The 24,282-nt window shown below is 37.6% G+C and overlaps 1 protein-coding gene across 1 annotated transcript; it reads right to left on the minus strand.

The window, feature by feature from the left end:
* Positions 1-5,157: 5,157 nt before the first annotated feature.
* Positions 5,158-22,650, minus strand: LOC136249459 (integrin beta-1-like). The gene is made up of 26 exons (XM_066041469.1): positions 22,504-22,650; positions 22,312-22,388; positions 22,124-22,222; positions 14,047-14,116; positions 13,836-13,967; positions 13,335-13,431; positions 12,674-12,770; positions 12,496-12,585; positions 12,365-12,445; positions 10,868-10,960; positions 10,303-10,398; positions 10,130-10,219; positions 9,862-9,938; positions 8,807-8,849; positions 8,600-8,743; positions 8,468-8,541; positions 8,298-8,357; positions 8,161-8,242; positions 7,995-8,076; positions 7,654-7,778; positions 7,494-7,595; positions 7,194-7,341; positions 7,017-7,133; positions 5,630-5,742; positions 5,449-5,505; positions 5,158-5,397 (listed from the first exon to the last, which is right to left on the minus strand). Exons 1-26 carry the CDS (start codon positions 22,565-22,567, stop codon positions 5,335-5,337), a joined length of 2,373 nt encoding a protein of 790 aa, XP_065897541.1. The 5' UTR covers positions 22,568-22,650; the 3' UTR covers positions 5,158-5,334.
* Between the last annotated feature and the right edge of the window lie 1,632 nt (positions 22,651-24,282).

Here is a 24,282-nt window from a genome sequence, read left to right on the forward strand (position 1 = left end):
AGAAAGGCTGAGCATCATTTACATAGGAAACATCACACCTATAGGAACTCTGATAGATGACTTCATAGTTCAGACTGCATTTATACTATTATTGTGTAAATGTTACTTGTACTGACACCTTCTGTGGCTCACAAGCTCCTGGTACTGACTTTGTAAATTTGTGCTGTTCATGTGCTTGATAGGCAGTTAATTTTTGAATGATCTCTAGAATATTGATGCTAAATTGACAGATGCATTACTAACAATAAAATAAATATAAACATGCTTGTACAGGTTGCTAAATGTGGTCAGACTTTGCATACAATTTACCCAGAGAAGGCCTATGATGTGGGATATTGCAGCCAAGCATGGTGCCAGGTATTAGGGCTTGAGGAAACATTGTCCTTTGTACTGAGGTTTGCGAGGGCCCTGGAGTGCTTATGGAATAGTATAGCTATTTGTCCTTCAGAATATTTGACATTTGTCAGTGTTGAATTAGTTCAATGTTATTGAGACCACAAGATGAATGATTATGATGGCTCATTCTGTATCCACCTACATAGCTATAGCGCATTGATCCTTTAGTACCACCAAATGATTCTCCCATTTGGCGTGTACGTACAAGTATGATGACTTGCTTATTCATTATCAGCAACATTCACCACCCATATTTATTATTATCATTGCAAATTGTGTTGTTCATTCCCAGTGTAAGTTATACATTTGTCAACCGATCAAGTCTGAAATGTTTGGGAGTTCACACTACATGTGTTGTACCTGTTATAGCACTGTGACGACATTGGTGTGGGATTGAGCATTCTGAAGATATTTTTGGGCTTGTTTCTACCTAACCAATACTATTTAACGTATTGTGAGGCTGGTTTCTGGTCTATATAGTACTTTATGTATTGGATCAGTAGTAACCTTTATAAGCACACTATATAGAAATTGTATAATTTCGATATACAAAATCATCAAGAGTTCGTAGTATAATATATGAACTCTTGACATTGGAATATTTTCTAAATGGCGTAGCTATATAACTAGCCAGCTATCCATGCAGCAAAATTCTACGTACTTTAAAAGTTGCAAAAAAGAGTGCATCTGCAGCTATTGCAATAAAAACTTTAAACATAGCTCACTTTACAATTTTAATACTCATTTTAATAGATTGTTAATGACATCACTAGTTATTATTAATAATTATGTATGCTGCTGAATTATGCTGATACCAATAATATATTATATAGCTGCAAGTACACAAGAGTTTAAGGTTAGGAAGTGAAGAGTGTAATCATGTAATTAAAGTTATAAGAATGCATAATATTTGGGAAAGCAAGAATCGGACCATATTTCAGTAAAAATGGTTGAGTTTTTACAGCATGGCTCGGGTGATGATCAAGTAAAACCACTGATTATGTATAAGATTGAAGAACTGGGCCATACAGTGTTCCTTGCATTAGAGTCACAGTATGTTTTAATAGAGTAATTGAAATGCTGTAAGTTCACCAATTGGACTTGACTAGTGGACTTAGTTATGAGGTACTGGACTCAGTTTTCCTTGTAGCTATAGTCTAGTCTAGTCAATCTATGTGATTTGAGGCCACTACCTGCCACAGAATTTTTCTTCACAGTTAATTGATAAGAAGTGCCTAGATCACCATTCTAAATATACACCCTTGGGGAAATATGTGAAATTTTATGTGCCGAATTGATGACTGTTCTATTAGAGTATTTTGACCCTGCTAGTTTGGGTTTTATTTGTAACTCTAGTTGTTATTCTGATTTCTTTTTAACTCACTTCTCTTTCGATGCTTCCTATAACATATGTGCAGACTGGTTTTTAGAAGTGGTTTACTATGCCAAAATTTCAGTTTAATTAAACTTCTACACTCATTGACAGAACGTAACATAGACACAATTAAGTGGAATTAATGCTGTTACTGTCCATGTAAAGTTATTGCTCCTGATCTGGTGAAATATTGTGTGATGAGCATAGTCATCACTTTTCTGACTATTTTCTCATCTTACATTTATAATCATCTGAAACTAAGGTAGTTGTATCAACTTGTAATTAGAGGTGTACCGATAATCGGATCGGCTACAATATCGTCCACCGATATGGCATTTTTTACCAATATCCGTATCGGTACAGAACAGCAGGAGGACCGATATCGCTACCGATATTTATACAGTAGCAATTGTTTGTACATAAACGGATTGTACATTGGTTTTCTACGTTATTCATGTGGTCCATTAGTGCCAGTGGCTTATTGTTCACTCTGCAACAAGCGCTACGCCGGCTACGAGAAGCCATATAAATGCACGCGATTCTAGTGTTCAGTCTTTACAAATGAAGCAGTTATAGAGTACCTTTGTAATAAAAGAAGGGTCACAGGATAACCAAGGAAACTTGCTGTATCAGCTTCCTCACAAGCCATTAGAATGCGGAGTAATGCAGAAATATCCGTTTTAGGCTTCATGGGAGTATACATAAAAATATTTGTGGGTGCCTAATTGTCTGGATTGCACAACAGAAACTCAAGCTGTATACCACCACAGGTACAGTATAGCAATGAATACATGCACATGTTGTACATAGGGTAGGTAATTGTACATTTTCGTGTACTTAAAATATTAATGCAAATATCGGATCGACTATCGGTTATCGGCTTCTTTGGTTGCATCAATATCGGATATCGGTACATGCCAAAAACCCATATCGGTACACCTCTACTTGTAATCAGTATATCGATCAATGCATCCACAGAGATCTAACAATTATCCTTGGATTGAGTGACAGCATATATCATAATCTCTTATGCACTCACAGTTTTACCTGTCATGTGAATCAGATGTTCAGCTGCCAGTATCAGTGGCTAAAAACAACATTATTTTTACAACTATATAGCCCATACCTGAGGGTGAAGGTCGAATAGAGTAGCTATTTTTAACACGTAGTTGAAACAAAATTTGTGTATTTTTATAGTACATAATTTTGTGTTCTATAATATTATTGTCATGATCATTCAAGTATATAAGAGTTAAGTGGCAAAGTGCCCATTGATGGAAGTACTTGGCATACTCCATTATTTTTAAATAGCTAGCTGTTTGAGATTATATCTGGAAGCAATTTGAGGGAAATGATTGAGACATATGGAAGTAATTATCAGAAGTGAACGAATAGAAAAAAAAGAACATTGTAGTATTAATAGAAGCCAAGGGTTTGAAAGTGATTTGTAGAATAAACTATTGTTTTATTAGAGATTTAGACATTTAATATAGTGGACTGCAAAAGAGAATTTTGAATAATAGCTATCCTAAGATTGGATCTTTCTGTCAAATACCTGTAATCAACTGTAAAGACATTTAACTTTATGCATAATTAATACTATTTTGTGGTGCAGCTTGTTATATTTAGTCTGACATTTACAGCCCTATCACAATTTATGACTAGCCAAAGTCTATCGTTTAGGCCACAACTAGCCCCCTTTTTAGCTACTGGATGTGCTTTGCTTGACTCTACTCCCAGAGTGTCAACTTCTTGATCTGGTTCAATAGCAAGCTACAGAGGCAAGTCTGGAGAGAAGGAGGGAAGGGGCTAGAGCATAATTTTATTACCTTAGAGGCATATTAGGAAGCACTGAAAATATGGGGTGGGATACAATTATTTTGCAATATAAAGTGCATCATATGGCTGGGAGAGGGGGCATGCTCTCAACAAAAAATATGGCAGCAATTTTAGAAGCATAGTTAGTTTCTTATACTCAACACATCTGATATATGTGATTGCTCTATTAGAATAATTTCTGAGATCATTAATTTAATATGTAGTGCAATATGGAGAAAAAATTATGTTACAATTTGTGGTGGGTCTGTCCCTATTTTGATTAGACTACTATACTTGTAAAAATAATATTGTGAACGACAAAAGCTATTGGTGGAAACTAAGGGTTAATGAGACAGAACCTTGACAAAACATTTCTTGGCTCCTAATGTGGCTATTGTAGAAAGGCCCTCTTACATCTCAGAGAATGGGTATTATTAGCTAGACAGGAAATAAATAATACCATATTGACCGTTGCTTATTATAGAAACACACACATACTGGCACACACATTTTCCTTCCAACATTGTCCACTCTATCAACAGTGTTCTGGTGTAGTGGAAATTCTGTCAGACTAGCAAATTCTGAAATAATTTGAACTGACTTCTGTGTTCTGAAACACTTTCTTTCATATCAGAAACAGAAGCAATTTGCAAGCCACTATCATGAACAAGAATATACAGAACTATAGGGGCTAAAAATGCATTAAATTTATATGCCTTTGAAATATCTTCTTCAAATCGTTGGTCACAATGTAAAGCTGTACTTGAACTGGAAAAAAATACTGGATTGGTTTCAGTTTTTATTTCCAGTATCTGTTGGATTGACACAGACATCACATGCTCTTTATAAAGATTTCTGACCAAATGTACGTTGTGGTGCAGGAACACTATCAATTTTATACTGGCTTGCTGAAATAGCACTACAGTAATCATGGTCATAATTCACTGCTTTGGTGAGGCTGGACAAGTTTCTCTTGGCTGCCTCTCTGTGAAAGTGTTTATTTCTAGTCTGCTGAAGTCTGTCGGAACTAGCTCATCCAATAGCTGTGAAAAACAAGATGGTCCATATCTAAATGCTGACCAAAAAGTTTATGGGGTAGAGAAACGTCAAAAAAAGTGGGATTGTCAACAAACGTCCAGAAAGACAGTTGATCCAGTAAGGAAAACAAACCTGAGAAGTCAAATACAAATAAAACCTTAAGCTGCCGCCTGTGCTGTACCTTAAGCTGTCAGGGATAGTGACAAAATGGAAGCAATGAGTGAGGCATGATTTATAACTATTGGTCGCACACCTACCCTTTTTGCTTTGGTTGATTCCAGGTTTGCCATTTTTTAGTGCAGCCCTTCTCACCTTCTTCATTTACATGTAGCTATCTTTAAATTGAATACAAAATACACCATAGCTGTAACATGACTACAGTAGCCAGACAGCCCAGCTAGATCTATGTGTAGCATTTTAGACAATACTACTACAACAGGTCCCCTAGTGAGATACATATCGGACTGCAGTAAAACAAGATGACTCAAGTAAAACAAACCCAATTGGCCTTGTCCCATACTATATGTACATACATTAACACAATTGACACACTAATAAAATTAAGTTATAGCTGTTGCATTTGTGCATGTATAAAGTTACTGAACACATATGGGGTAACCTATTCCACAAATAATGAACATGCACAACTACATAGAGAAATGTGTATAAATTCTTAATGACTCTTTTTTTTTAATGTTTGTGTTCAACTATTTTCCATAGGCTGGATTTACAAAATCTTCAGTAGCTTTCTTGAATATTGGGTTGTCATTCTGAAAAAGAAAAAAGTAAGACATGCTAAATGGTCAAGTATAAATGCATACCTTAGGGTAATGAACTCTTTCCAACTCTTTCTTCCATTGCCTAAACTCTACGATGTACTAGATAATACAAAGTAGTAAATTAATACTATAAAGGATTTAGTATCAACTGTGTTTCTAATACATAAAAAAAAGATACACACACACACACGCACGCATGCACACACTACACACACATACTCACCCTTAGTTCAATGATCAGCCTGATGATGATCAGAACGATGATGGCCAGTAATATTAGTCCACCCAAGATGGCTACAATAATAATCCACGGCTCCACCCCATCATCGGAACAATCTAAAGAAGGAAAATTACAATTATAGCTGTATGAGCATAACAACATGTGCTCAAATGACATAGCGGCATTTCAGTGACGCGATGTTCGTGCATTAATGTTTTAGAAAGTGGCACAAAAAGATTGTGTTGTTTTTCATATTTACAAATCAGTGTACTATATGTACATTGGAAAAAAAACCACTGATGATGATATGTGCATTGTTTGTGGGGACTAAAACTGGTCAAAACATCTCAGTTCCTCTACTGGTTATAGACACTCTATGGTAGTGCATAAACAAATGTCGATTTTAAGCTTCAAAGGTTTGAATGCAACATTCGAAGCTTTGACAAATATTGTAGCTATGTAGCCGTAGCTACATATTATGCAGTTGGTAGCAAATGGCATAATTTTGAGTGTATTGTAGCTTAATTCATTTAACAAAACAATAGTTGTTGTTTTGGCTCCCTTTGGCAAATAGTATTTCTCGTGTTGGCACTCTATAATTCATCTGTGTAACAAGATTGGCAGCTAGAGAAAATACAAAACAAGATGTAGCTGCTGCTAAAAGACCTTACAACTACAACAGTAGTACACAACCCGCGAAAATTCTATATAGCTTGTTCAGCAACATTCCTAACTGCACCTCGCGACGTGGTTACTCGTGGCGCAAGCTAATTTACTTGTTAGACAACTAGTGGCTTTGCGTACAACCATATTCAATTACTTTCTAGTGTCTCAAGTGTAACTAACTGTCCACGGTGAAAATGGCTCATTGTTGTGATGAGCAGTTGGACTCTTGCAGTCTTCTGCTGTAAATTTCAATTGCCAATATGAGCCAGGTTGCGCATCATTTATGTCATTCGAACAATGCACCCTTCGAACCATTGAACGAATGTAGTACATTTGTTTATGCACTAGTTATATGGTCTGGAACAATTATTAATTTTGAAATAACACACCACAGAGCATTTAACAAGCCAAGTAAGGATATCTCCTTTGAGACTGTTCCGTAGGCTTTAGACCAAGTTCTCCTCCATAGGATGTTTTTTATTTTGACTTTTTGATCCATGGAAAACTCCATCTAAAGCTAAACACTGGCTTGAGACAGATGCTAAACAAGTACCGACAAGTAAAACTTTAAAGCAGCTTACTATAATACATTTCAAGTGTTATTAAGGGAAACACAAAATTTGGATTCTTCATAGGCTCTACCCTGTATCCACTGAATTAAATTTAGCTGTACTAGTGTATTAACAAATCACTATTACATAGCACAAAGTACCAATTCTCTTACCTATACTCATTAATTCAACAATAGTGCCTTCACTGGTGAAAGTGATACCACTGGTACCAACAAAGTATTGATAGGCACAACCACCTTGTGAAATCTGACAAAACGATGTTAAAGAAGCTGCAAAAAAAAATTTTTTTTAATGAAATCATGGATTCTAGAATATTGGCTTTAACTAACTTCCTTCAATCAAATATGTTTCAGTATCAACACTAGATTCCAGCCTTTGTAATGTACAGTTTACATCGGAGCATTCTTCACTACCTGACATAGTGCTGCATATAACACAGTCCCGAAACACGGTGCACTCAGGGTTCTCAGGGCACCTCTGACAAAAGAAGGAAATGGCCATAATGAAACACGCACACACGCACACGCAACTATAGCAATTCAAACAGACACATTATTATAGTCTGCTAGTCTGCACAACCACAACTCAATGGCTATGTAACAGGTAATTAGTATATATACACAACTTACCGCTCTGCTGCCAGTACATATCTCACAAAATGGTCCAGAAAAGATATTTTCATCACATTCACATTCACCACACACACAACTTCCTCGGTCACTGCATTGTAACTGAATAAACCAGATCACAACATAACAACAAATACTGAAGGGGTTTAACAAGACTGACCCCCAATCCACTCTCACAGGTGACATTACTTAATGGACAGTCACAAGCTCCTCCTTCAGCTCTTGATATCCATCCAGGTAGACAGGTACAGCTTCGATCACAATTACATATACCTCTAGTTAGACCTACACAAGTACATTGATAATCATACGAATAGTACAGCCCTTAAGTTTCTTTACAAAAACTGTATAGACTCTGTGTGTGTGTATGTATGTGTGTGTATGTATGTGTGTGTGTAGACCAACTACATAAATGGTCCCACACTATTTATGATCTTTATATTGTAGAAAATAGGTGACTAGACATACTTTGCATCTGTAATAAACTGTTTACACACGTACCTCCACAAACCAAGTTCCTGTCATCACGATCACAGGAGAAGTTGTCACATTCACAGGCTGGACCAAAGAACCTTCTACCACCCTAAGGGGAAACAAATATCACACAATGTGTATACTAAATGAGCAATACACAGAAACACTCATGCACAGTTTGATGATCACTTACTTCTAGTTCATTGCACTGGCAAATATTACACACACAAGTGCCACGATCTTGAGAAGTACATACCACACCGTTTGGCCCCAATCTAGCACATTTTAGTACCTGATTTACACAGTAAGTATACTATACATGAAACTTACGGGCAGTCATCTACTGATGCTGTGATGTTGTCTGTGCTACACTCACACCTATCACCAACCCTGAAAATATAATACACAATAGTGTATGACATATTCTATATATGCATATTGCTAACTACAGTGCAGCACTTTAAAAGGATACTTGCGTACAATAAGTATATTGCACTTACCATTCTGGATCACATTCACACAGACCACAAACAAGATCGCCATTACCCATATTGCAGATTGGATCATCACGGTTCTAGGATAAATATACTATAAATAACAAAGCACATTTGCAAGCAAAATGTTTTTCATACAGGATTATCGGTACATTCACAGTCACAAACTCCTTCTATCTCCACCACAAATTGTCCAAAGCCAGGAACCCTTACAGTCAGGTTAGCACCATTCTGTAACTCTTCTGTACATGACTGAGCTGACAGAGAAACTATAAAATTTGCCTAAAAATTAAAAAAAGAGCTTATAATGACTATATATAACTGTTATTGGAAGAGATTACTTACTGTCTCTTGTATCTCAACTCCTGTGCAAGCTAGATTGTTAATGCTATCAAGTTGAAAATTTTTATAGTAAATTTAATGATAAAGACATATCAAAGCTATACAAAGTAAAGACATGTAGCATTTAACTACATGTATGTATGACCATGTAAGTACAGTAGGTTGATTGACCCGAGGAGGTTGGAGTCTGTTGGACACAATTTAAGTGCCACTAAAATAAATTATACAAAGGTCTACTTGTATGGAGTGGAGTGAACAGTAGCGTTGATATATGTAAAGCAGTGAGACATCATCATTTCTGTTTATGATTACGTACACGATCAGTTTGATGAAGTTATACAGGCGACAAAGTACATTACTGGTATATATCCAACATACAGAGCTCATTCAAGGCCCCAGACTGCTTGTGTATATGGCTCACTGCTGGGTTTGGTAAAAGCAGCTAATACAAGAAGGTCACTTAATAATCATATAATTATCCCTTTGAGCCCAATCGATTCATGAAACTTTTGAAAATTTCACAGCTCCGTATCTTCTGCATGCTTTGGGTTACAATGATGGGGTCCGTTTCAAGATTGCTTGATGAATGGGGATTTGAGTGATATGTAGTTTTATGCCAAAAGACATCAAGAAGTTATAAAAAACATCATTTTAAACAAGACACTGTTTTTAAAAATGCGTTATTTCTTCTTCGAAATATACATGGCCATAACTCTTGCATACTTCAGTGCATGGATTAACATAATGTCATGGGCGTTAAGACCGGTTTTCCCACAAATATGGCCAGACTTTGGAAAATCAGTCTTATAATATCAGAATTTTACACTTCATGGTGTTACCACTATGAAAACTAAGAACCTGCTGGAATATTTCACAGAATTTACCACAATTCACCACAATTCACACTACTGATAGCAAGTTTAAAGTTTTATTCATAAACATTTGAGCTGTCAAATCCTTAAGGCTGGTTTTCCCTTCCAAAATCTGGTCAAGTATGTACTATTGTATTAAAGTATATTATGGCAAACACATCATACAGTACAAGATATAATGTTTACTTGTCACACATGGGCACTATATCAACTTCAAGGCCTGGAAGATCATCTGGTAGCAGTCTTATTGTTTGAGATATGGTCTACACAAAAGCACACACACATGAGTACACCAAACATCAATACAGCCAATCAATATAGATACATAATTTAGATTTTTAAAGCATAGCATGACAGTGAACAGTATCAACCAAACAGCTGAGAAAGAAGTAGTTCATTCAGAAGTTTACTTTTTATATCTACAGTATTTATCAGTAACAAATATAGTACTTACATTGTACGTGTCATTAATAAGGTTAACAATGTTGCTGGAATCTCTTGCCAATGTCCCGACAAAAGCTGAATCCAATACTTGACGGAGATTCTGAGAAATACATGTATGAAACTAGTATTACATACTATACCACAAATATGTTAGAGTACAACAGATTGGTTCATATTGTTAACCTCATAAAATGGACGTGCCGTTGCTTCTGCAGCAAAGATTGGGATAATGTCAAACTGTCGTAGCAAAGAGTTTAATTGACCAACAGATGGATAGTCCTATAACCAAATGCACCATTTATAAGCATCATTCAGTCATAAAGAAATAGATATATTTATACCCATAATGTTAAGTAGCAAGTGAGAATGTCTAACTGGGGTAAATATGCATTGCCACTAGTACTACCAGAGTGTGAACACCTCACTCTGTTTTTTTTTGTTTTTTTTTTAGGCTTTATCATTTTCAACACCAATAAATAGGTATTATTTTGATCAAAGGTGAACTTGTGGCAGTGAGTTTTTTCAGGGTAACCTTACTGAACTCTTGCACGTATTGTACAGTATACCCATACAGTACACACTAGGAATGCAATAAATATTGCCATGTGATAATATTGCGAAGGCAAAATACATGCAATAATGGTATTGCGAGCACTTGCTTAGGCGATATTGGCAATTTATTGAAATATTGCCCAACCCTAGTACACACATACACCATGTTCTGATCACAGTGCATTTTTTCACTTACAAATTGTCCTGCTCGTGAATCTGAGTACATAAACACATTACCTCTTCGTGTGAGGTAGCATATACCATCGTGGGGTACTACCACACCACCCAACTAAAAAACAACAACACATACTCAATTTAGGGCCATGTATTCAAATACAGGTACTCTCTAGGATGATGAATATACTAGTTACTTGTGGCCATACCTACATGACATGCATACTGAGCCGTAATCAGTTTACAACCTTTACAACAATAATACACATACTATAGCAACCAATTTTTAAGTGCTACTGGCAAGCAAAGTGCACTATAAATTTAAACTCTATTTAAAGTCTTCACAGTATTCAACACACACACACACACACACACACACACACACACACACACACACACACACACACACACACACACACACACACACACACACACACACACACACACACACACACACACACACACACACACACACACACACACACACACACACACACACACACACACACACACACACACACACACACACACACACACACACACACACACACACACACACACACACACACACACACACACACACACACACACACACACACACACACACACACACACACACACACACACACACACACACACACACACACACACACACACACACACACACACACACACACACACACACACACACACACACACACACACACACACACACACACACACACACACACACACACACACACACACACACACACACACACACACACACACACACACACACACACACACACACACACACACACACACACACACACACACACACACACACACACACACACACACACACACACACACACACACACACACACACACACACACACACACACACACACACACACACACACACACACACACACACACACACACACACACACACACACACACACACACACACACACACACACACACACACACACACACACACACACACACACACACACACACACACACACACACACACACACACACACACACACACACACACACACACACACACACACACACACACACACACACACACACACACACACACACACACACACACACACACACACACACACACACACACACACACACACACACACACACACACACACACACACACACACACACACACACACACACACACACACACACACACACACACACACACACACACACACACACACACACACACACACACACACACACACACACACACACACACACACACACACACACACACACACACACACACACACACACACACACACACACACACAGGGACTAAAAAATCTACCTGAGATGAGTAGTTACAGCTGTTACACTGTTATGCTTTGTATATATTACAGATGCACAAAACAACTAAGTACTGTTTTATACTACTATATTAGTTATGTTAAACAGCCAGATACTAAGTTATACTGAGACAACTTTTCTGAAGAGGCAAACCCACCTTTACCATACAGCATATACTTACTTTTCCATCTCCAGCAAAATGAAACCCTGCATCGGTAAGGTATACTATAATATGACGAGCATTATCTCTCCATCCTATGATCTGCAAGAACAACAACATAAAAATCATAAAGTAAAATCTAACCAACTTACATCCTGACAGACAATGGTTTGAAGCAATGCATCGAAGCCACCTTCTGGAGAATCTAGATTACCAGAAATTATTTCATCTTGGATTTCATCCTATAGGAATTCAACAAGAGCACATTAACTAGACAGAAATTTAATACAAAGCAGATGGACAGAACACTACAACAAAATGTTAGCTTACAACAAAAGCTGTAGCATCATCACTGAGTGTAAAAGTGTGGCGAGCACTATATGTCGGTTCACAACGAACATTAGGATCTTGACATGGGTTTTCGAGCCTGTACAATGAACAAATTAATATTACATAATATGACATGGGCTTGCAAATCATACAATAGCAGGAGATACAGTGAATTTTAATGTACAAAAAAATTTAAATAGTGGAAATTTAATTCCTACTTCAGCCTGTCAACTGCATAACCATTACTGAAGCAGAGATTAAATGGCCACTAGCATAGCCACAGGTATAGATGACCTCCCTTGTTTCGCTAATTTTTATTTCTATGATCCCTACTCAAATGCAAATGTTCTAGTTTTTAAACTAAGTACATGCCTGGTTTATTAAAACTGGACCGGGGAATGTGTGTCTGCATGTATGCGTGTCTGTCCACACACCCACACGAGCAAACAAGTTTCAAGCTACAGTAAACAAGCCTCCCATTCTATGAACATAGGCTATTATGGACTGTATTGAAGGTTAGCTTTTTTTTTTTAATGCTTTCTTGAGGAGGTATAGGCAGGAAGCCCCAAACCTTCGTGATCCCTACTACACAACAGTATTACCATAGAACCATACTGTTCAGAAGTTACATGGAAATCATGAACACGTATGGAAGACTAACCTTGTCCGCTCAACGGATATGTAGGGCACTCTTGGTTTATCCACAAATGACCCAAATCCCAGTCGGAAGTTGGTGGTTATGGCACTGATAGTGCTAGCTATAAAAATAGGAAAAAAAAGTTTATTGTTATGCAAGGTAGTATGCAAGGTAGTATGCAAGGTAGTATGTAAGGTAGTATGCAAGGTAGTATGCAAGGTAGTATGCAAGGTAGTATGCAAGGTGCAGGCAATAGTTTGCGTCAACATATGTTTATACCAAGAACTATCCTTCATTATTAATTCTTCACTATACACAACTTGTTTGACTATTACTATTAGAACATGATCCCCCACTAATACACTAGTATACCTACTGTTTTGTAGAGCAATAACAGATACAACTTGTATGTGTGACTGTTCTATTAGAAATAAAATAATGCTTAGCCTGGTTGTTGACTAAGTTTCGATCAATAATTACACACACATGCACGCACGCACATGTATGTATTCATAATGCACTAACCCAACTGTTCAGCCAGATTTCTGAGATTTTCTAAATCGTCATTCATTGAGAAAGACTGGTCCATAAGGTAGTAAACATCAACTGGAAAATTATTAGCTGGTTGAACACTGACATTGATAGTCTGGGGTTGTCCTGGAAGGTTACACACATACTGTAACACACACATGTACACGCACACACACACACTACCAGTGGTATATATGTATATTACCTGGTCTTAGACGAACACTAAATCTCTGAGGAGATACCTGAACAAAGTCGTCACCACCAAAGTCATTTTGCTAAAGTAATATACAATACAATAGAATGTAAGCAACAACAATACAAACACTATAATATGTGCAATACTGTACAAGACAGAATTTAGAGTGCACACAAACGTAGACTCTTAAGAAAAGATACACACATACAAATTTGAGATATCCAACTATAATATGTTACTATCGAGTGAGTAAAGTTAGGATAATCACTGCATCAAATAACAGCCTATCACATGTTGTGCAGTGATGCTATGTATTTTATCAAAGTTTTGTGCAGTTTTATACGCATCATACACTACAGTAGTACTGTGTATTAGGAATCACAGAGGGTTGTACTTTCTCTTAAAAAAAAAAAAGTGTATGTAGACATTGAACTATTTCAGGAATCAGGGCTAGGGATTAAATGTTCACTAGTATATTTGCAGGTGTTGACTAGCTTTCTTCAATGATCTCTAATCAAACCTTGTAGAGAACACTACCAGCGAGCAAGGAGACTTAGACATCAGACTACCCAAGATGTACATAGTACAACATGACCTAAATACATGTAGACTTACAGACAACCTACATAATCTGTACATGACCATTATTATGTCAACATATCATGTTGACAATTTGTTTAATGTACTCTTCATAGTACAACAGTTTGTTTAGAAAATCAGACTCCTATCACAATTCCATGAAGAAAGAAAAAGTACAGTATCTTACTAAGGACTGTTTCTGTGTTCCCTATAGGTTCTCTACCAATGCAGTTTTACATACGAAAAAGGACCACCTCCTTAAAATTTGTCAGATTCGTATGTAGAGTTCCAATGTATCTACAATTATATTACAAGGACTGTGGGGAATCTGTTACAAAACCACAACATGTTGATTATAGACTGCCTAAGCCCACATGTCCACAGACTATATACAGTACTTGTCACAATAGACAAACTCGTGGGGTATGTGCAGTAGAGGTGATTGTTACATGTCCATCTTTTCATGCAGTCCTCAGCAATCAAACCAACAACAATTATATGATTGACAGCACGCAAACGTAGCCAGAAATTGAGAAAGCCCATTTCATTCTTTCTTTGAGGTATGGGTATACTTTTACTAGGCCACTAAAAACATAGGGGCAGGACAAGCCTACGTGAATTTATAATAGTATTGTGCAAACACTGAAAGGGCTTATAGCGATGACGACGCATGGTACAGGGAGTGTAGAATGGTTTTCATCAACAGATGATTATAATAGGAATGTTGATGTATAATCTGGTATTTCAACAGGAGTATCACTTGTTTAATAAAAATATTTTAACTGGCGCTTCATGGTGCACATGGGCTTAAGCGCGTCATGATCCCCCCCCCCCCCAATAGAAGAGAGATGCCATTGGCCAGAGATGGCATCATCAAACATCTTGTGGTATAAAAAATAACAACTAAATCTCCAATAGAATCAACTATCATATTTAGCCATTCAATGAAAAACCTGTGTATGAAATACAATCACTCATGCCCATCATAGTGTTAAATTAATGTGATGCATGCAACCTCTTCTGGTCACCCTTCAATTTTTTCCCGACTAGTCCAGTGTTTAAACTATGAAAGTAACCATACTGTAGGTTTTAATGAGTCAGCCAGCTGAAGCATATCTGTACGGACTGCCTAGGTGGTTGGTTGTTGTAGCAAGTCTTTATTATGGACTCTGGCTGGTAGGCACTCTGTACTTCATATATACAACTTTAATACTAAGAAGAAACAGGAAAAGGCATGGTTTTGAAACCCTCTTGGCTTCATCATAATCTTTTTGATGTGGTAGCATTTCCCAGAGGGAGGCATGCAGACATAAGCAAGCACTATCACAAAGATGTAATTGGATAATATGATTCATTTAATGATGCCTAAACCAGTAACTGCTGGATTGTAAGACTCCCTGGAGATTTGGAAAACATCCTAATTACATCCAGAGATAACAACGAATCGTTATCAACTCAGAGGACTACATGTAGCTATTGCCTCAAAGACAACTTACCTTGAGGTCACAGTATACGAGGACAAGAAAGCTACTGAACATGATTATCTACTATAATAGTGTCCAGTGCTCCTATTTGAATAGAGGACTAAAAATTACAATATCAAATTCCTGTTCATTCCTGACTTTTGTTAAACATCATTACAAGCATAAGAAAATATACCCTAGCAGGAACAAACTGAAGGAAGATCATTTAATCTCATGTGTACATAATATGTCTACTAAAATGGAAAATTCAATTGTTACAGTATTATTTCATTGAATACACATACGTAAATGTGTTGTTTACACCAACCACTGCAAAAAAGCACATCGACATTCTCTTTATACAACAATGCACCCTTCCAAGATGAAAGAGTTTTGTTGGATGAATGAAGTTCAGGCTTCTCTTAACTAACTAGCCTAGTTACTATAACCAGCTGCAGTACTTACCACACTGCAATTCAAACCATTAGAAACAAACCTGAACTGCATGCACGTAAAGTAACAATAGCCACAACACAGCCTATGTACTCACTGTAGTGGATGTCTAGCTGACATGCATTACCAGTAATATAAAGAAAGTAGTATTGCATCGATATGAGATTTTGCCGATATTCCAATAACCGATATTGGATAATATTTTAAAACCGATACATGTAACCGATCCGATATAGCACAGCATTCTGTTTTGTAGCAATTTTTACTAGAAATTTGATTGTGAAGGATCAATTTAGCTTGTTTATAGCGGCAGTATATTGCTACAACAACAACAACTGACAGTACACTGAAGCAGTAATAACAACATTGCAATACAACTCTATGCATTTATAAACATCATTTGGTGCACATGAGCATGTATTTCTAAATACATGCATATATCTGTATCTGCTGCTTTTTTCATCGTGGTGCCGATCCGATACCAATATACAAAAAAACAAAGCCGAGATATGGTTTTCCGATAAGATCCGGTTATCGGTGCAACACTAAAAGAAAGTAGTGTAGATTTACATATTACTAACCATCTTATTGCCATGATCCTACAAAACTGTTTACCTTTAAAACAAGTTGTCATAGCTGAAGATCTTTTGCCATTGCGTTTGTAAGCGAAATGGCACAATGTTTCATATTTCACACAAATCAGCATCTCTAAATAAATTAGTGTGTCCATTTTAATTTTGTCACACTGTACAACTTATTCCTGCCTGGTCCTTATTTATATGTGATACCCATGTAAGGCTCAAGATTCATGTTCATTTGTGTGAATGGTAATATTATATCTCTAAAAGCGGATGTGACTTTATAATTAGCGGGAAAGAAACAACCAAAACATTTTGGGAAGATACCAAAACATTTCTGGATTGATCTAATGGGGAAACACAAAATCATAGCATTAATCATCATGTGAAAACAAACATCTCCACTTGATGTATGCTTATGTATTTCTGTGAAAGCCTAAAAGAAGCTTTTTCACTTTTGGGTTGTTTCTCAAGACACACGTTGGGTTGAAGTGTACCATACAACCAACATTAGCAAAGTTGGGGTAGAAATTTAAAATTTGACATTTTGATGGCGAAACATCAATTTTCATCTTCTTCACACACATCATCCTATGACACACTACTGTACAACCAAATATGGCGCATGAAAATAATGAAGTTGTTTAATTTTAATTTGTCACATTCATAAAAGTTTCCTAGCTAGGAAAGCCATACAAAGTATTTAATAGCTAGAAAAGAAGGGCTCTTATGGGTTGAATTTTCTTCTTTGAGAACATTAAGATGTTTGATGACACATGACTGACCACCTCTGATCAACTGTTGTACTTATTGAAAACAAGATGATTTTTATGTGTTGATGCAGTGAACCAAAATGTCTGCCAATATACTCATTTAGTTACTACACAAGTTTAATGTTTAATAAACAATCGTACCTCTAGAAATATTAGCAAGGGTCTCCATTCCTTATATGTATACTTGAAAGTGCTAATTGCTAGTTTCTATACCTAATGCCTACCAATTTAATTGAGAATTTTAGAAATTCAATTTTTAAAAAAATGTGACCGGATCTGCGAAAACCCAACATAATGGCGCATTTTTCAAATTCTTTATTATTGAATATTTATAATCTACTTAGCCAAGTGTATGCTCTGGCCAAGTTTCAGCCTTGTATGCCAGCAACTTTTGGAGTTACAGCCCTACAAAGTAGCAGCAACAGAAAGATCATTTGTGACTGTCTCTGGGAAAACTGGTCTTATCGCCCATTTAAAAGTATCGAGAAATGTCAGATTTAAATATTCAGAGTGCTGTGGCTGGCCAATGGTGGTAGCTACGCATACCAAATGTTCACACGTTTTACGACAATTTCTTACCTTCCTGTTCATCCACTGAAGTAGTCAACAGTTAAGTTTCCCGCCATTTTAGATAGTTTTTAAACTGAGGTTGTCTGTATCAGGCGAGCTCCAGAAGAGTGGGAGGCGGGGGCCCTGGAAGGCGAGCAAGATGGTGTTCAAAAATTGAAAAGGAACGTGTTGGGATGAATTAGGCCAAGTTATGGGCCATTCAGGGCTCAGAACTGGCTAAAATGAAAGGAAATTTACAGCACAGGTAATTGTCCAATACCACAGAGCTGTACAGCCACCTCCTGGTTGGCCAGGGCTCCATCAAGACCCCAGACCACTTGTATGGCTCGCCACTGTGGCTTAAAAAAGCAGCCAGCAACAGCAGACCACTTTACTCTGGTCAACTGTGGCAGTGAAACTTGATAGTGCATTCATTAAACTTTGTGTTTGTGTGAAAAAATCAAACTTCCTGTCTTGGGCGATAAGAATGGTTTTCGTAGATCCAGTCACAATTTGTGCAGCAAGTATTGGGAAAATAAATTACAGGTGTTTACAAAAACGACTGTAACTTACAAACGCAATGCAGTACAGAGTTGCAACTTGCACCATCGTGTTCGCCATGAATAGGGGAGTCCATTACGTGGTAGGCTTTTTCTCCTACCACCTTTCTATGCTCATACGGAGATGAAATCAGTGAAGAAAAATCGATCGCGTAGACCACTTCAACATGACATAAGCAAACGTCCATAACTCACATATCCTTTAGGCTACAGCTAGGAAACGAACTCCCCTTGAGTGGGTGAATAAGATGGTATCCATGTTTTTATCATTACACCCTTTCTTCACAAAGAACAAAGCATTTTATTAAAACTTTTGATTTTTTTTTCATTTACGCAAATATTTTACCCATGGCAATCAATAGACTATACTGAAAATTTAGGCTTGCGCCATTATGTCGGGTTTTCACAGATCCGGTCACATATATCTAATCCAAAACAGCCAAGCTGTAAAAAAAGAGTGTGGCCCTGATAAAGGCTATGGTGAAAAAAGATGTGAAATCCAAGGTGGCGGCCAAGAAATGGCTGTGATGGTAGGTTAATGGTAAAAATTTTAATAACGACAATTCAGGTGAATTTTGTGCCAAGACCAAGCGGCACCAAATTCACCTGAATTGTTGTTATTAAAATTTTTACCATTAACCTACCATCACAGCCATTTCTTGGCCGCCACCTTGGATTTCACATCTTTTTTCACCATAGCCTTTATCAGGGCCGCACTCTTTTTTTACAGCTTGGCTGTTTTGGATTAGATTTCACTTCTTTTTGTATTTGTATACCCCAAAGCCGGCCTATGGCCAGCTTTAGGGCTTTTTAACCTGTCATTTTTTCTTTACTACAGGAAGAAGAACAGATGAAGCAGGGTGATTTCTTTGTAGCTGACCTCTCTGCAAGGTGACCCTTCTAGCTGATCTCTCTACCGGATGACTTGTTTGTAGCTGAACTCTCTACAGGGTGGTTTGTTTGTAGCTGAACTCTCTACAAGGTAACTTCTTTTAGCTGATCTTTCTACAGGGTGATTTGTTTGTAGCTGAATTCTCTACAGGGCGATTTGTTTGCAGCTAAACTGCTGAACTCTCTACAATGTAACTTCTTCTAGCTGAATTCTCTACGGGTGGCTTGTTTCTAGCTGATCTCTCTACAGGGTGACTTGTTTCTAGCTGAACTCTCTACAGGGTGATTTGTTTGTAGCTGAACTCTCTACAAGGTAACTTCTTCTAGCTGATCTTTCTACAGGGTGATTTGTTTGTAGCTGAATTCTCTACGAGGCAATTTGTTTGCAGCTGAACTCTCTACATGGTAGTTTCTTTGTAGCTGAACTCTCTACAATGTGACTTCTTCTAGCTGAACTCTCTACAGGGTGACTTGTTTCTAGCTGATCTCTCTACAGTGTAACTTGTTTCTAGCTGAACTCTCTACAGGGTGATTTGTTTGTAGCTGAATTCTCTACAAGGTAACTTCTTCTAGCTGATCTTTCTACAGGGTGATTTGTTTGTAGCTGAATTCTCTACAGGGCGATTTGTTTGCTGCTGAACTCTCTACATGGTAGTTTCTTTGTAGCTGAACTCTCTACAATGTAACTTCTTCTAGCTGAACTCTCTACGGGTGACTTGTTACTAGCTAATCTCTCTACAGGGTGACTTGTTTCTAGCTGAACTATCTATAGGGTGATTTGTTTGTAGCTGAACTCTCTACAAAGTGACTTCTTCTAGCTGATCTATCTACAGGATGACTTGTTTCTAACTGAACTCTCTACAGTGTGATCTGTTCATAGCGGAACTTTTTACTGGGTGATTTGTTTGCAGCTAAACTCTTTGCATGATTGTTTCTTTGTAACTGAACTCTCTACAAGGTAACTTCTTCTAGCTGATCTCTCTACAGGGCAATTTGTTTGTAGCTGAATTCTCTACAGGGTGATTTATTTCAGCTGAACTCTCTACATGATGGCTTCTTTGTAGCTGAACTCTCTATTAGGTACCTTCTTCTAGCTGATCTGACTACAGGGTGACTTGTTTGTAGCTGAATTCCCTACAGAATAACTTGCAATGTAATATAACTGAGTAAATTATACATGCAGCTGAATGCTTTATTAGGGTGACTGTTCTATTAGAGTATCTCGATCTCGCATTTGCTGCACGTTACATTTGTAGTTGCCTTTCGAATCATAACTCAGTGATTTGTAATCCGATTCTTCTGTACTACTGCAAGAACTTTCCATGATGATTATTCCAGCTACATACTGATTTTCAGCTCGTTGCTCTAAGCGGTTTGCCTGGTAGACACGAAAACTAATAGTTTTTTTATTCATAAAAATCGATCGCGTAATTTTGACACAGGTTGGGTTTTGTGTCATATCTCCATGGTCTTTATTCCGATTCCTTTCAAACCACAAAAAGGCACTCCTACGATGGTTGCTCCATCTGCATATCAATTTTCAACTGATTCCTCCAAGGGGTTTACCCTGTAGGCGTGACAGACCTTCGACCTTATTTTACGCAAATAATCGGTCATAACTCCGTGAATGTTCATCGGATTCCTACCAAAGTTGGTACACAGATCCGCCTTAATGAGCCCTTTAAGTGTGCCAAATTTCAGCCCAATCCGAGTACGCATTCGTGTTTTATGGCGGATTTTGCGAAGTGTGCGAAATGAAGAAGTAGAAGAAGAAAACGAAGAAATTAAAACGAAATTTTGTTCGCTCGTATCTCGGAAATGGCTGGAGCGATTTTCTTCAAATTTGGTATGTAGACTCCCCTAACTGGGCGGCACGTCTCCAGCAAATTTGGTTCCAATCGGATAAGGGATCACAGAGCTACATAGGTATGAAAATTGCGTTTTCTTTCTTCCTGTTAATATACTCACGGTGTGGCGCGCCGGCTTCTTGGGCCGCACGACACACTATCGTGTGTCTTGATACATCTACATACATGACATTATAAATAAGGGTCATACAGCAATATAGTGAATTAGTGACTTTACCATACAATAGGGTAGAGCCACATGAAGTACTATTACCAAATAAGCCTCAATCACAATATTAGTAGTATTAATGTTGTGTCCCTGCCCTTGGGCCTGGGGATCTGTACACTTGTTCAGTACCCATTACATGTACAAATTTCTTAATAATTATTTACTTGTTCAACTGTTGAGTTTCCTGTTGGGTTTTGGATGAACTCGTCAGTACATCCATGATTAACTGCATCTTTCTCTATACATCTTGATCCAGTGAAATTCTATAAAACAGATATAAATGTCCGTGTAAGCATCATACAAAATCAATGTGCGTTTGTGAAGGTTTACTTGTACACACGTATAAACTCACCGATTGGGTACACCAAAAACAACTCGTTGGCAGTGTGATACAGGAGGCACAGCTTGTGGCCAACGAGCACATCTGGCCTAAAATACATACAAAACTTTTAATTCAAGTAATCTTCACGAGGTAGCTACCCTTTACAACCTTGTTGCAAAACAGCTATTAACAGTGTATTCGACCGTTGTGGTCAAAACTCACCATATGTCACGTCGAAGCAAGCCAAACAGGCTAAGGATAGAACTATTACTTTAAGCGAACACATAATACTAGTTTACAACGAAAATGAATCAAAAAACGTGAACAGCTTTATCAATCACTCTCAGTACACGATGATCATCAAATTCTTGGGGTGTGTCTATTTTACGGACCGGACCGGACCGTCGGACCGGAAGTTCCTGTTTTGCAAGCCAAGTGTTTAATATGTTCAAGTCTATTTTACGGACCAGACTAGAAATAGTCTGTGTGCCAGCCCACGAGCATTTTGCCAGCTCTGTCGTGCCGGATGATTGTAGCTTCGCATTGGTCTAGCCTCTAGTCACTCTCGCGCTGGGCGTACGTATCTAGCTAGCTATATAGTCCCACAAAAGCTACAACTGTAGCTTACAGTAAATAACAACCTCAAAAGCAACTGTTCACGGGTGAAGTTTTCTCGTTCATATCAGAGACGACGATTATCTTAGCAATCTTGCAAGCTAATGCCCTTAGCTGCCTGCATGGCAGCAGCAAACGTTTAGCTCCGGCTAGTACTGAATAGTGTCGAGCATGCTGTTCAGGTGATAAAACAAATCAAATGATTGCAAATAGTGGCTACTCAACAATATATCAGTCTGTATACATGTAGCAGCTTGAAAGCTTTTCATACAACCAAATAATCAAGCATGTGTATAGATAATGATTTGAAGCACAGGCTGAATTTGTAAGCAATACTGACCAAGGAACATATCTGTTCCAAGCATCTTTGTTGCCATAGTAGCTACCACCGAGGCCTGAGGGTACCACTTTTCATCAGATCATTGAAATCTGGTTGCCTTGGAATGTAGAATCACATTGTTTTGCTGTCAGACTTCAAATGCCCTCTTCTTATAGAAGATTCCTTTACTATAGGAAACATTGAGAACTATATTGCTGATTTTTAAGACATTTCAATAAATTCCCACAGCTGGTCATAAAGTAAAGGTCCAGGTTGTCAACCAAGTCACAAAGCAACAGAATAAGTAATGCTAATAATCTATATGCCATAGTCATCAAGATTCTTGCGTATGCACTGATGCATGTCTACAAAAATTAGAATATGCATGCATGGATTCTCTGTCCAAGCCATTTGAGCTCAAACATGAGAGCTAGCTACATGCTATATAACATAAACGTATGTAATTCCTGGTCAGGTTACTGACAGTTAGCCAGTGATGTCTGTCACCATCATGTAGCATTAAATTTTTAGATATAACTAGCACTGACTGCTGATGTGGTGATCACTGCATGCTTTATCAGAAACCCTGAGTGTAGTGACTTGTATAATAGTACACATGCATTATATTATTAATTGTAATTACACCCAATCATGAGTGGCCCATTGTCATTTAAGGTTTACTTGTTAGATGGGGACATGATATGGAGGAGACATTAAGACCAACATCAAGAAGCCACTGAGTCATTTGGATCATCTGGGGAAGACCCAATAACAGAGACTGTTCCCTCCCTTTTGCCACATCGTAACCCAAGACATAATTGTACTAAACCTATAAAAGGTATAAGAATTATTTACTATTTAATCATAACTGCTTTGTCAATTAAAGGAGGAGGAGATGTAGCTAATGACTTGTAATAATGCATGTACATTAGTAATTGTAATTACACCAAATCACATACATGCACCTTGATGTAAGTTTCAGTTTTCAGTGTAAGAATTGCTGTAGTTTCATGCTGTTGTGTCTCGAAGTGGGGATGTACCTGTATTTTTGTAACCATTATGTGATT

Source organism: Dysidea avara, chromosome 3 (genome assembly GCF_963678975.1).
Source record: "Dysidea avara chromosome 3, odDysAvar1.4, whole genome shotgun sequence".
NCBI classification, from domain to species: domain Eukaryota; kingdom Metazoa; phylum Porifera; class Demospongiae; order Dictyoceratida; family Dysideidae; genus Dysidea; species Dysidea avara.